Here is a 15,802-nt window from a genome sequence, read left to right on the forward strand (position 1 = left end):
AATGGGGATTTGAGGGAGGGGGTGGGGACGGGATCAACACACCACAGAAACCTCAAAATGACAAAATCATTGTTCAGTGAGAGAGGCTGAGATGCTTTCTACACACTTTCCCTGACATCTCTACACAATGAAATGCAAGGGTCAGCGGTACTGAGACAAGCAAAGGCAGTTCCACTCTTTGCTTCTATAAAAGCAAGTGACCCAAGCTATGAGCCCCTGGTCTCAGGCTTGCTTTGTTCTCAATATCCAGATGCAGCAGCTTGTTCTTTTGCGCTCCCCCCTCTGGAAAGAAATGACTGAGAACACCTCCTTCACATTTTCTTTTTCTTGGGCATTTTCACTTCATAAAGCTGCAGTCAATGTGTTTTTGTGTGGTGAGGAGGGAATGACACGTTCCATGGTGGTCCCCGCCACCGCCAGCATTGGTGGCTCAAGCAGCCTCAGGATTAGCCCTTTGTGTCCGTGAAAGGATATGAAAAGTCAGTTGTTTGAGCTCAGCCAAGCTGCTGATTTTTTTTTCCCCTGAATGAGGGGTGTGTGGGGAAAAAGGTTTTGCAATTCAATTTTCCTCAATAAATTACAGCATTTTGCTGAGGGCAGCTGTGTGCAAGTCCACATGCTCAGAGCAGTCCCAAACTCTTTTAAACAAAATTAAAATGCCTAAAAACCTGACTTCCACATCTTACCTTCGTCTTCACTTATTTTACTAATAGGAAGACTTCTTGGAAGTGATGATTTTAATGACAAGAATTGTAGATAATTAAGATTCCTTAATGTTATCTGGGACTCTGGCAAATCGTATGAAAACTACATTAATTTGAAATATTTCGTGCTCAGTGGTCTATCTTGAAAATAATTGATTTTTATTCTGTGAGTCTACATGGGAAAGTGTCCATTAATATCTTCAGGGATTACAAACCTAGAATCTCTGTAATACAAACTCACGAGGCGATATTTATGAGCCTGGAAACTATCTGTGACAATCATTTTAATGCAACATAATGCCATTATCAGACTATTTCTCCTACTTAAAAATACAGGGCTTCCCTGGTGGCGCAGTGGTAGACAGTCCGCCTGCCGATGCAGGGGACGCAGGTTCATGCCCCGGTCCAGGAAGATCCCACATGCCGCGGAGCGGCTGGGCCCGTGAGCCATGGCCGCTGAGCCTGCGTGTCCGGAACCTGTGCTCTGCGACGGGAGAGGCCACAGCAGTGAGAGGCCCGCATACCGCAAAAAACCAAAAACAAAACAAAAAATACATGTGGTGTTTATTTATTTTAAAATTTTTATGTATTTATTTATTTGGCTGCACAGGGTCTTAGTTGCGGCACACAGGATCGTCGATCTTCGTTGCGGCATGTGGGATCTTTTAGTTGTGGCATGCAACCTCTAAGTTGAGGCATGTGGGATCTAGTTCCCCGACCAGAGATCAAACCCAGGCACCCCCCCTCCCCCCCACCCCCCCCCCCCCCCCCGCACTGAGAGGATGGAGTCCTAGCCACTGGACCACCAGGAGAGTCCCTACATGTGGTCTTTCAAAAATAACTACCCATTATTTAGTGCTCAACATGCACTTAAGATGTTATGCAAAGAATTTTATTAAAAACACTTCATTTTGTTTTCCCAACAACCCTTACGGAATTTGGTATTATTTTCTTTATTTTACAGATAAGGAGGTGTGGCTTTGTGGGGCAGAGACAGTAAGAGGGAGAGCTAAGACTCAAGCCTGGAAAGGAAGACCGCGGGGCTCCCCACTCCACCACACTTTAAAGCTGTTGACGTCATAAATGATTATCATGTGGAATCACACTACATAATTTTTTTTTTATGCTTCCTTCCTTCTTCCTTTGGAATTGCAAACAGCTCCACTTTGGCCACAGCAACTATAATGTGACTGGACAGGCCACATATCTGGTAGCTGCAAGAGTCAGTGTACATGATGGTGTACAAACTCGTGATCGCCCCTCTGTTGGGATGTGGTCTCTGAATGACACTGCCTGTGGGAATGGACTGTCCTGCAGTGTGGACCACTACTCAGAATCCAGGGTTTTCATCAGCCATACTTGGCATCACTATTACAAGATATTAAATGAATTATCTGATATCTCATTTACGGGAATGATAAGGAATTAGATGAGGAAAAGTATATGGAATAAACACTTTAGAAGTAGTAAAAATAAAAATGAACATGATCAACTATCTTCCAAGGTTTATCAAATATACCAAGGATAAGCAGAATCATCAAAAATGAGTTCGAGCACATTTGGCACTAACTATGTCCTTTAAAACAGAACTGAACAAACACTTTCAAGTCCCTTCCCGATTCCACTCTCAGTTGACGACAGAGAGAAAAGACTGGTTCCCACTGAGAACACGGCTTCAGCAGCCCCTCCTGCCCCACTATCCACAGCAGCCTTTTCCTCTCATCTGGGATCAAAGGTCGCTTTCTAGAAGCCACGCCCACCTCCTGGACCAGGCTCCCTTACTGCCTCCAGCCCCACACCCAGTTTGCCTTCCAGGACTTCCCCCAGGGCGCTGCCACAGTTAGGATTCCAAAGGCGGCCAGGGGTGGATCTCTGTGTGTCTCCCTCCCCTTGGGGGCCTGGAGGGGAGGATTCCTGCCTGACTCACCCCCATACTTCAGGGCGTCAACGCTAATCCCTGTTTGTTGAGGGGAAGGAGGGGCAGAGGAAAATATTACCCACCACACACCCCCAACCCCAAAACTAAACACCCAACCAGCAACTCCTCCGCAGACCCTACATTCCGGATGGGCCTCTCTCTGGTTTTACTCAGACTCCTTCCAGGAGTAGCCTGCCTTCACTTCAGCTTCCTCCACGCCTCCTGAATTTGCAGCCCTTTGCAGTCTGGCCCCGCCCATCTGAAACCTGCTTCTTAGGTCACCAGAAGCCTCCTGATTTCTAAATCAACTGACAACTTTCCAGGGACTTAGCTTCTCCTTTGCGTTGAACAGGCCTGTCCTTCCTCGGTTCCCCAACCTATTTCCTCCTCTCTTCCTTGCTGTTCATTGTGTGTCTCCTCTGCTTCCCTCCTCTCTTGGCTTCCTCTCTGAATATGGAGGCTTCCGTAAGTTTCTGATCTTGGTCCCTAAAAATGCTTCTCTCTCTCTGGGCAATCTTTTTTTTTTTTTTTTTTTTTGCGGTACACGGGCCTCTCACTGTTGCAGCCTCTCCCGTTGCGGAGCACAGGCTCCGGACGCGCAGGCTCAGCGGCCATGGCTCACGGGCCCAGCCACTCCGCGGCACGTGGGATATTCCCAGACCTGGGCACGAACCCGTGTCCCCTGCATCGGCAGGCAGACTCTCAACCACTGCGCCACCAGGGAAGCCCTCTCTGGGCAATCTTATCCATTGTCACAGATTCAGCTATTACCTGCTCAGTGAAGAATACGCAGGCACCAGGCTCATCCCAGGTCTCTCTCTCAAACACCAGACTCTTACTTCCAATGACCTGCAGGACGCCTCCACCTGGAGGTCCCAAACTTCAAGATAACTGAACTAAAAGTGGCAGAGCTGGGACTGGGAATCAGTGAGACCAGAATTTTCTCTCCTCACACGACTGCGCATGTTTTATCTGAAATCAGGTAGCATCTATCCCTGTCCCTCTGTATGTCATACAAAAACATGTGACGGATTCTGATCATGATGTTTAACTAACCACGGGCTCAGCATACCGTGGGCCCGCCAGCTTTGGAAACCTAACCTTGGCCTTGCCTGTAGTAGCAAAGAAACAGAACCTTTCACAAAATCTCAATGTAATTAATAATCACTGTCAAAACGTGACACTGTTATAGTGAAAGACCGCTTCTGGGGATAAATCACATGGCTTAACCCAGCAGGACATATTTATAACATAAGTTTGCAGAAGAGAAAAATAAAATCAGACATATCCCATCAAACATCTTTGCAGTAAAAGTACTCTGCCTCTGAGTCACCGCTTAGTTCACGTTGGTAAACAGTGGAAGCCTCTGCCCATAGGCTATGCTGTTTGCAGTGAGATATTCATTGCTGCGTGTCTCTGTGCAGCTTCTGATAAATACATTTCATTACCAAAATTAATTAATTAATGAAGAAAGTCCCCACAGCCTGAATCACTTTAAAGTAGACAAAATTCAGTAACAGAAAAAACATCCCACATGAGCAACAATACTGAATGAGAGGATGAGAGATGAGATGACCCAACATTATTCTTTAGAACCTCAAGTTCACAGACAAAACAAAGGCTGGATACAAGATATTCCTGTGGGTATTTCTCTTTTTTTTTTTTAAAGACACCTTAAGACAGAGCAATCAACGTGTGAAAAGAAAAGCTGTCTATAAAAACAAAAAAAGACATTTTCTGAAATGACTTTGATCCCATATCTCTGTATCTTCCATTACTGCTCTCTGTTGTCTTTGCTCAAGTATTATTTTCACCTTATTATTACTACTCCTTTCTTTGTAAGTAACCCCACCTGGCTTTATCCAAAAAAAAACAACTGGTGCAGTAAATATTTGTCCTTTGTGGTAATCCGATGCATAATTTAGTTAATCTAGGCTATCTTTCCATGAGAGGTGATTGTTTTTCTCTGTTTTGAAATGTGCTCACAGTAAAGGGAATCCACGCCAGACAGCTGAACGGCAGCGGGAGAACCACTTACCAAGCATGTCACTGCTTCGAACCAACCTTGACCGTGACTGTGTAGCCACTCCTACAGCAGGTGTCACTCATGTTAACTCAGCCTCCCGATCACAACCACACCTTTCTCTTACAAACGTGGCCTTTTACTTAATTAAGATAACACAGTCAGGCTGAAAGGCCCATCTCAGCCCCTGTGAAAAGGCCTTGAAAAACAGGCACTTTGCTTTGCGCTGTGAGAACTCTGACATGACTGTTACGTTACCTGGATGAAATCAAGAAATGTCAGGGGCAGCAAGTCATCCATATGCCCAATGTCTTTGGAGAAACGATTCAAAATTCTTCCTGCAAGAACAGGATATGAGAAATTACTCATTTCCCCAGATATACCCTTTAAGAGAAACATCTCACAAACAAATCAAAACAATATTTTTAAAGTATATGTATGTAATATATTACAGATTCATATGAAATAAGCCAATGTCAGTGGTAAAGAAAGAGAAAATAGAATGATATCTAAAGAGAAACAAAAATGCCACCAAATGGAAGTGGGTGGGGGAGCCGAAATTGAAACCTGGTTTTTATTACAAAAGACTGGGGGGAGGGGCTTCCCTGGTGGCGTAGTGGTTAAGAATCCGCCTGCCAATGCAGGGGACGCGGGTTCGAGCCCTGGTCTGGGAAGATCCCACATGCCACGGAGCAACTAAGCCCGTGCACCACAACTACCGAGCCTGTGTTCTAGAGCCCGTGCGCCACAACTACTGAGCCCATGCGCCACAACTACTGAGCCCACGCGCCACAATTACTGAAGCCTAAATGCCTACAGCCCGTGCTTCGCAACAAGAGAAACCACCACATTGAGAATCCCGCACACTGCAACGAAGAGTAGTCCCTGCTCACCGCAACCAGAGAAAGCCTGCGCACAGCAACGAAGACCCAATGCAGCTAAAAATAAAATAAATAAACTTATTAAAAAAAAAAAAGAATACGGGGAAAATCTTGTGGCAGTAACGGGAAGGGCTGGTGGATTTGAGAATGTTCCCTCCTTTTAGATCCATCCCGTCTAAGACTCATTCCAAGTGCTAAGTCAGCAAATAAACAGTTGCACAATACCTAAATTAATCCTAATTGTCACACTAATTTTGCTTTAGTGATCAAAAGTAATTTTGCTAAGTGATACTTTTTAAATAAACATAATTATAACTTCTCTGTAATTTTTTCCCTCCAGATGGTTCACAGGACCTCACATTTTGGGAAACTGTAGATTCCTGCCATTTCCAAGTTATGAGTTTACTACTGGGGTAATAAGCTGTTATTTTCAGAGGTGCACTGGGTGTGACAAACACAGACTGATGCTTAAGCATCCAAGAAGACCAGAGGGATGGAAGCAGGAACACAGAAACATTAGTGACTAAAGATCATCACTGATTTTATTTCCCTTCTCAGAATCCACGAAAACAGTGTATCCTAAAGGCTGCAGGATTGGAAGATGAGAAATAATTTCTAATAAATATCTAGTGTAAACTAAAAATGCCGCCTGCCGTATCAAGTAAACAAAGGATGCTGCAGCCATCAGGCACTGCAGGCAACCCCGCGATGGTGCACCCTGAGGAAACTCAGGATGAGAAAACACAGGATACTGGCCCCGGATAGCTGAGGGGCACATCAAAGGAATGATTTCAGTGAGCCTGGACTGTTGCATCTTCCCATACATAGAAAAGCAGTAAATTCCCTAACTTGAGATATCTGGTTTTCTTTTATTAACAGTAATCTTTTGATATGCTGACTACCTGTTCTTTGTTGCAAAAACTCCTCTGTATCCTGGCTCCCCCCCTGCCTTGCCTCTTTGGAGCAGTGTCTCAGAGCTCTCTCAGAGGCGTGGCCCGGGCTTAAGTCCTCAGTTTTGTCCACAGAATAAAGCATAACTCTCAACTTTTAGGTTGTACATATTTTTTCAGTCGACACTAGTCGTTTTATGATTAAATTTAAAGAAACTGAAGACACGCACACACACACACAAACATATAGCGTATTTTGGGGTAGCAACTCCTGAGAAATGTGTTATTTAGGCCCCTGAACTTCTTTCATAATTGAGGCTCCAGGAAGCCAGCCTGCAGGTGAGATGTGGGGCCTCTAGGTGCTCTTCCTGACCTCTGTCAGAGGTGACTTTCTCCCGAGGCCCTTCACACCAAGCCACAGCTGGACACTGAATGAGCAGAGGCTGGGCGCTGAGTTTCCGCTGCCGGGATGAGCCAGCTCTGCTGTCCTCCGCGGGGCGCCTGGCTCACCAGAAGCACAGGGTGCGCCCAAGCCGGGGGCTGCAGACATTGGAGGCTTTCGCCCTTGGCCAGGCCAGGCCGTTACAGGCTGGGCCTCCATTCTCCTGTCTCAGGCTTAGGAAATACAGACTCCAGAAACCGTCTTTTAGTGACACGTTTGGAGGACCAGGGACAAATTTTCGGAGCCTCTAGGAATGCTTGCTTTAGAAGGTGATTCTCAGGATTAAATGGGCTCATGCAGGTGAAGAACCCAGTCACAATGCCCGGTGAGTTAACAGGTGCTCAGCCACCAAGGTGAGATACTGACTATTCCCCCCAGGTTCTGCAGCATCACGTCACCTCGGAAAGTCTACCAGACACTGTAGCAATGTCCACCTGTTAAAATGCACTTGCTGATTCAGGAGTGCTGGGGGAGCTAGAGAGTCTGCATTTCTTCCCAGCTGTCAGGTGACCCCCCCTTTAAACTATTTCCCAGATCACACTTCGAGGGGCAAGAAGATGGGAATCATTTAATCAATTCTGCTTTAAAAATATTAAAATCAGATGCGCAATTTCCCCACATATTCTTATGGATTTTGCGGCCTCCCAGTCATTTTTTAACTTCCCAAAGTAGCAATATAGAAATAAGGAAAACACACGTCACAAAAGACATAGTTTAAATGCTTGTGATTTCTTTGACGGAAAAATGCAACTTTTTAACATAGCAGGATTCAGAAACACTGCAAGTATGATTTTTCTTAGAAAGTGTTGAAAGCAGCATAGGAATTTCTTAAGATGAAAAGGCTACTCAGGGATGAACAGTAAGTGAAAACTACCCCTTTACCTTTCACCAGATGTGCAAGTCTTAAGGTCTCAGAGACCCAGGGTTGGCAAATAGTGTAAAATACAAGGAAAACAAAAACAATGAGAAAAACTATCTCCCCACATACAATGACTACAAAAATGGAACCGAACGTCAAAGCAGGTCAAAAAACTAAAGTCTTGTTCACCAATGAGCTGAGTGTAGAAAATGTGAAATCAGAAAGTTCAGTAGCTACTTCCTTGCGCTAAGAAACATTAAGAGAATGAATGGTATTTGCAGAGTATTTCATCGGGCTTAGGGACAGACTGTTGGAAACAGAGCTGTGGTTTTAAGTTCATGGCCTCATAGTGTTAAAGTTTTCTCAAAAGTCTCCAAATGAAATCCTTACGATGAATTCCCTTCACACACATGCCATGACTCTTCCTCCAAATGACATGTGCTCCCTGCTGGAGTATCTCCAGGGAGGTAGAGGGAAGGGGGATTCACATGAACACCGGGAACCCAATCCATTTTCAGTCCGTTCTGTTAGACAGGGATTTCTCACGTCAAACCGAATCTTGCCTTCCTAGAACATCCAACCTCTGCCGCTTCTTCTGCCCTTATAACCACACAAAGGGAACCTAATTTCTCTTGATATGACAGCCTTTCAAATACTTGACTGAAGTGAATCATATCCTTTCCAGCAACTACTCCTGGGTGCCTCAGTGATCCCTCATAAGGCTCGGTGTCCTATCTTGGCCGCTGCCTCTTGACCAGACTCAGATGGCCAGTCTCAGTTAATGCCTTGTGCCCAGTATTAAAATCAGTACCCCAGGTACTGGGGTAAATTGGTTTCACCACCTCCCCTATCCTGCATAGGATATAGTGAATCATGAAGCCAACAATAATAGTAAATTCTGGAGGCCAGATCACATTTTGGACACATGTAAAATGAAAATCCACATCGCTCTGCACAGGTAGATTTGGGGGAACAACTGAGCGATATGCATAAACAACTTTAAGAGTGCATCCCTTCTGACCCCAAAATTCCATTTCTAGGAACATATCCCCAAGAGTTAATAAGTTCATCAAAAGGTTGAATGTGGCATATTTGTCAAGTCAGAAGTAGAAAACAACCCGAACAAGTCTGAAACAAGTCTATAATGTATTACGTACAATTTTAATTTTTTTGGACTTTCTACGATAACTGCATATTGTGTAAAAAGGTAAAGCAGGGAGGGGAGAGCAAGAGAAAGACAGGGAAAGAGGGTCAGGAGGAATAAGGAGGTAAAAGGGAGGAGGGAGGGAGGAAAAGGGGGGGAAGAGAGGAGGAGGGAGGTACCCCCCTTGAAGTCCATGGTATCCAAGAACCATCAGGGTCCTCCTAAGTGCTCTGGTTCACAGTTTTCTATCCTGTCCATAAGACAGAATATCATGAAAGATGACATTTGAACTTCTTGTCAAAATACAAATTCAGGATGATCATATTTTAAGAACTGAGTCTACAATCTAAGCGGGAATCAGTCACCTCTAGAATTCTAACACCTGACCCATACCCAGGACTCCTCTGCTTACTTATAACCAAACTGTAATTTAAAACTTGGAAGTTCCCATGTCTAATCTGGGCCTTATTATTTTTTTTTAAACAACAACAACAAAAGGTATATTTACATATAAAATACCGAAGTACATTTTTATTGAGGTATATTTTACATCTCATGAAATTCACCCATTTCAGGTGTACAATTCAATGAATCTTTGTAACTTTACTGAGTGATGCAACCGTCACCAAAAATCGGTTTTAAGACACTTTTATGCCCACGGTGAGACCCCTTGTGCCATTTACAGGACTCCCTATTCCCACTCCCAGCCTCAGGCAACCACTAATCTACTTCCTTTCTCTATAAATTTGCTTCTTCAGGACAGAGCATCCCAATGGAATCGTGCGATAATGTGGTCTCTCGGTCTGACTTTTTCACTCAGGTAATGTTTCTGAGGTTCGCCATGATGTAGTATGTGTCTTTCTGAGCCCCGTTCTTTACCACAAAGTGGTGTTAGGCACCAGCAAAAAAAGACCCCATACTAGGCCACACCTGACCTTGGGGGTAAGTCAGAACAGATGTGTTTCGTGAACTCTTTGATATTGTGAACTTGTTTATATGGGCCCACAGCCTTTTCATCTTTCACTAACGGTTCTAGAACCTAATTCTTTTGATTAGAATCAGCCGTTGCAGAGATTCAGCATCCAGGAGTCCTGGGTCAAGGCCAGGCTCTGAGGCCAGTGGAATGTGGTGGGGCAGGGAGGACAATAAAAGATCCATTGTCCTGGTGAGAAATGGGATCTACGTCCAATCAGCCAATGGAGAAAAAGAGTGGAGTCCCTCCAAAGGGGCAAAGAAAATATACCTGAACCTTCCAGGTACCGGACAAGGGGATGGGGCGAAATGGGTCCAATGGAGAGGGTGTTCAGTGGAACGCAGAGACGGTCACCAGGCTGAAAAGGACCCCTGCGTGCATGAGGGAGCCACTAAGGCAGGCGGGCCAGCCTGGACTTCCTGCATCACCTTACACAAACTCATTCAGCTTGGACGAGCCTGAGAACAGGAGAGGGAGCTGCGGAAGTCAGGGCGCTCCGCATTTTCTTAGTCTTTGCTGTTAGAACAGGCCATCAGTATGGTGGCAGCCTAAAGAATGTCGTGAAATAGAGCAACAGGATTTAGGAAACCGTCAGTGGAAACACCACCAAGTTCTGGTACTCAGCAGCAAGAGGCCTTTAGGCAACTAAGCAACATCTCCACCTACATCCCAACTCCCTGTCCAATAACAGTTTTTAAATGTCTACTGATATGTTACAATGGATCAATTACTCCTCTCTACTTCTTAAGGGCCTGGAGTTTATAAGGTAAAACTATCAGGTATCAAATATTTAACCCAAATAAGTGCCAAGATTCATCCTGAATATAAAACTAAATCCCAGGGAAACGTATTAGCTGTTTGACAGTTTCTCTTCCTTGATTGACAGACAACAGAACTTGGAAGCTTGGATAATCTGGTTCCGTGAACCACAGCTTCCACAGAACCAACATATGTGGTTTTCTCTTCATGACATCACATACCAGAACCAAAGCCAACCATAAATAACCTAGTCCAAATTCCACTTTTGAAAATAAGCTACAGGGAAGCGTTCAATTTAATCTACCACTAAAGAGTAGATTAAATAGATTTAATCTATTGACTAAAGAGTAAATAATTCATGACCCCTAAACATTCTGGGCTAACGAGGCCTGTGTTTGCAGTACTTATTTTGGCTTGTATTTTCTTGAAGGAATGAAGTCCCACTAATAGATACAGGAGGGGGAGGCAAGATAACACTGGTGTGCCGGCTGCTCTAAGATTAGTAACCTCGAAGATTTAAACTTGGTCCCAAATCCTTGAATAATAAATAACTCAGGGTCTGGAGAAGCCTACAGGTCTTGAACATGAAGAGCCTGGTTAACTGGTCACCAGCACTCAGAGGCTATGATAACAGACATCCAGTCCCACTTAATGCTCCCAACTTTATGGCTGTAGTTTTCACATTAACTGACAGTGTGGAGGGACTTCATAGCTGTAATAGCATGTACTCCTCCAATTGCTTTCTCTCCACGGCTTCATAAGACGAGATCTGTGTGGGCCTCTGCAGTTCAACACCCTGTGCTCCACACGGGGCCTGGACTAAACAACATGTGCTGAATAAATCCACACAAGATGCTGCCCTCAACAGTCTCATTTAATCCTCACGACAGTCTTGTGAAACAGGAGGGGCAGCACTTATTCCCATTTCACAGGAGAGGAAGTTCCCAGACACCACGTAGTCAGTGTCACGAAGATTCATTAGGCACTGACCACGTTCTCAGCACTGTGACTATATGAACCTGCTTAATGTCTACAATATTAAGATATAGATAAGGTAGGTGTGAGTAGTATCCCCATTTTACAGATAAGAAAACCGAGAAACAGAGAATTTAAGTAACTAGCACGTAAGTATTAACATAACTATAACCAGCTATCACTATTAGTAACCAGAACGAGGATTGAACTCAGGCAGTTGGCTCCAGAGTCCATACTTTTACGGTACACGGGCCTCTCACTGTTGTGGCCTCTCCCGTTGCAGAGCACAGGGTCCAGACGCACAGGCTCCAGACGCACAGGCTCCGCGGCCATGGCTCATGGGCCCAGCCGCTCCGTGGCATGTGGGATCCTCCCGGACCAGGGCACGAACCCGTGTCCCCTGCATCGGCAGGCAGACTCTCAACCACTGCACCACCAGGGGAGCCCCAGAGTCCATACTTTTAAACCAAGGCAGACAACATCCTGCCTTGAGATGTGCATGTCCAAGAGTATCTATCTGCTTTGGCCTCGGTCACGCAGCTAGTTGATGGCCAGGCCAAGGCCACTCCCATCTTCCTTCCAGCCCACATCCCTGCCTTGACAGTTGCTATCAATCATCACCTGCAAAAACAAAGCCACTCTGGGCCTTATCACGAGTCTAAACAACTGAACAGAGTGGGCATGTATGCTGATGAACGAACTCTTCATAGGAACCCAGGTCAGGCGGCTACCTTCCGAAGCAAGACAGGTGGAAGGCCTCGGGGTGGAGGAAGCAACCAGTGGGAAACCTAGAGGGACATTCGGATCAAGAAACTTACTACCGAAGATCCACCTGCTACATGCCACAAAGCCTCTTACGTGTCACCAACAGTCCACGGTAAAACTATAGAGCTAATTTTATTGAAGAGGATGTTTACCTTTTACCAATCTTATATCTTAATTAATTTATTACCATTTTATTTATTTTTTTAACGTCAGAACGTACGAATTTAATGAATTTAACATCGTACTATTCCTTAGGATACCACGTACTTAAAGGCCCTGATTCTAAGCTCCGGTTGGCAGCTTCCTCCACAACAGTATCTTGTTCTTCTCTGAAAGTGGAGTCCAAACCCTATCATCTCCAGGCAGCTTCCAAATATAGCATCATTCTGTGAACTTCCAGAAGACGTTTTCTTTACCCTTTTCTCCTAGGATGGCAGGCACGTCACACCATGGCTTCCCTCCTTCTGTGGATACAGAGCTTCTCCCAGACCAAGACGCTGCTCAATCAGTTCTCAGGCCGCTCTCTGCACAGTGCTTGACGTATGGTACACAGTCACTGAAGATTTTATTTTTAATTGGGGTATAGTTGTTTTACAATGTTGTATTAGTTTCTACCATACAGAGAAGTAGAGTTCCCTGTGCTATACAACAGGTTCTTATTAGTTATCTACTTTATACATATTAGTGTCAATCCCAATCTCCCAATTCATCCCACCCTCCCCCCGCCCCCCGCTTTACCCCCTTGGTGTCCATACGTTTGTTCTCTACATCTGTGTCTATTTCTGCCTTGCAAACCAGTTCATCTGTATCATTTTTCTAGATTCCTCATATATGCTTTAATATATGATATTTGTTTGTCTCTTTCTGATTTGCTTCACACTGTATAACAGTCTCTAGGTCCATCCACACAAATGACCCAATTTCATTCCTTTTTATGACTGAGTAATATTCCATTGTATATATGTACCACATCTTCTTTATCCATTCGTCTGTCGATGGACACTTAGGTTGCTTCCACGACCTGGATATTGTAAAGAGTGCTGCAATGAACATTGGGGTGCATGTGTCTTTGTGCATTACGGTTTTCTCTGGGTATATACCCAGTAGTGGGATTGCTGGGTCATATGGTAATTCTATTTTTAGTTTTTTAAGGAACCTCAATACTGTTCTCCATAGTGGCTGTATCAATTTACATTCTTACCAACAGTGCAAGAGGATTCCCTTTTCACCACACCCTCTCCAGCATTTGTTGTTTGTAGATTTTCTGATGATGCCCATTCTAACTGGTGTGAGGAGATACCTCATTGTACTTTTGATATGCATTTCTCTAATAATTAGTGATGTTGAGCAGCTTTTCACATGCCTCTTGGCCATCTGTACGTCTTCTTTGCAGAAATGTCTACTTAGGTCTTCATCCCATTTTTTGATTGGGTTGTTTGTTGTTTTGATATTGAGCTGCATGAGCTGTTTATATATTTTGGAGATTAATCCTTTGTCTGTTGGTTCGTTTGCAAATATTTTCTCCCATTCTGAGGGTTGTTTTTTCGTCTTGTTTATAGCTTTCTTTGCTGTGCAAAAGTTTTTCAGTTTCATTAGCTCCCATTTTTCTTTTATTTCCATTATTCTAGGAGGTGGGTCAAAAAAAATCTTGCTGTGATTTATGTCAAAGAGTGTTCTTCCTATGTTTTCCTCTAACAGTTTTATAGTGTCTGGTCTCACATTTAGGTCTCTAATCCATTCTGAGTGTATTTTTGTGTATGGTGTTAGGGCGTGTTCTAATTTCATTCTTTAACATGTAGCTGTCCAATTTTCCCAGCACCACTTACTGAAGAGACTGTATTTTCTCCATTGTCTATCCTTGCCTCCTTTGTCATAGATTAGTTGACCATAGGTGCATGGGTTTATCTCTGGGCTTTCTATCCTGTTCTATTGATCTATATTTCTGTTTTTTGTGCCAGTACCATATTGTCTTGATTACTGTAGCTTTGTAGTATAGTCTGAAGTCAGGGAGTCTGATTCCTCCAGCTCCGTTTTTTCCCCTCAAGATTGCTTTGGCTATGTGGGGTCTTTTTTGTCTCCATATAAACTTTAAGATGTTTTGTTCTAGTTCTGTAAAAAATGCCCTTGGTGGGCTTCCCTGGTGGCGCAGTGGTTGAGAATCTGCCTGCCAATGCAGGGGACACGGGTTCGAGCCCTGGTCTGGGAAGATCCCACATGCCACGGAGCAACTGGGCCCGTGAGCCACAACTACTGAACCTGTGCATCTGGAGCCTGTGCTCCACAACAGGAGAGGCCATGACAATGAGAGGCCCGTGCACCGCAATGAAGAGTGGCCCCCGCTCGCCGCAACTAGAGAAAGCCCTCGCATAGAAACGAAGACCCAACGCAGCCAAATAAATAAATAAATAAAATTTATTTTTTAAAAAAATGCCATTGGTAACTTGATAGGGATTGCACTGAATCTGTAGATTGCTTTGGGTAGTACACTCATTTTCACAATATTGATTCTTCCAATCCAAGAACTTGGTATATCTCTCCATCTGTTTGTATCATCTTTGATTTCTTTCATCAGTGTCTTATAGTTTCTGAGTACAGGTCTTTTACCTCCTTAGGTAGGTTTATTCCTAGGTATTTTATTCTTTTCGTTGCAATGGTGAATCGGATTGTTTCTTTAATTTCTCTTTCTGATCTTTTGTTGTTAGTGTATAGGAATGCAAGAAATCTCTATGCATTAATTTTGTATCCTGCAACTTTACCAAATTCATTGCTTAGCTCTAGTAGTTTTCTGGTGGCATCTTTAGGACTTTCTATGTATAGTATCATGACATCTGCAAACAGTGACAGTTTTACTTCTTCTTTCCAATTTGTATTCCTTTTATTTCTTTTTCTTCTCTGATTGCCGTGGCTAGGATTTCCAAAACTATGTTGAATAATAGTGGCAAGAGTGGACATCCTTGTCTTGTTCCTGATCTTAGAGAAAATGCTTTCAGCTTTTCCCCATTGAGTATGATTGCTGGCTGTAGGTTTGTCATATATGGCCTTTATTATGTTGAGGTAGGTTCCCTCTATGCCCACTTTCTGGAGAGTTTTTATCATAAATGGGTGTTGGATTTTGTCAAAAGCTTTTTCTGCATCTATTGAGACAATCATATGGTTTTTATACTTCAATTTGTTAATATGGTGTATTACATTGATTAATTTGCATATACTGAAGAATCTTTGCACCCCTGGGATAAATCCCACTTGACACAGTGTATGATCCTTTTAACGTATTGTTGAATTCTGTTTGCTAGTATTTTGTTGAGGATTTTTGCATCGATATTCATCAGTGATATTGTTCTGTAATTTTCTTTTTTTATAGTATCTTTGGTTTTGGTATCAGGGTGATGGTGGCCTTGTAGAATGAGTTTGGGAGTGTTCCTTCCTCTGCAACTTTTTTGGAAGAGTTTGAGAAGGATGGGTGTTAGCT

General features: G+C 43.8%; 1 protein-coding gene across 1 annotated transcript in view; it reads right to left on the bottom strand.

The window, feature by feature from the left end:
- Window positions 1-15,802, bottom strand: part of LOC101279146 (ATP-binding cassette sub-family C member 4-like) — a 130,153-nt gene that overhangs the window by 76,613 nt on the left and 37,738 nt on the right. Inside the window, 1 exon segment of the mRNA XM_049701381.1 lies at window positions 4,904-4,983. Within this exon segment, the coding sequence (XP_049557338.1) occupies window positions 4,904-4,983 (80 nt within the window).

Source organism: Orcinus orca, chromosome 18 (assembly GCF_937001465.1).
Source record: "Orcinus orca chromosome 18, mOrcOrc1.1, whole genome shotgun sequence".
Taxonomy (NCBI): Eukaryota; Metazoa; Chordata; class Mammalia; order Artiodactyla; family Delphinidae; genus Orcinus; species Orcinus orca.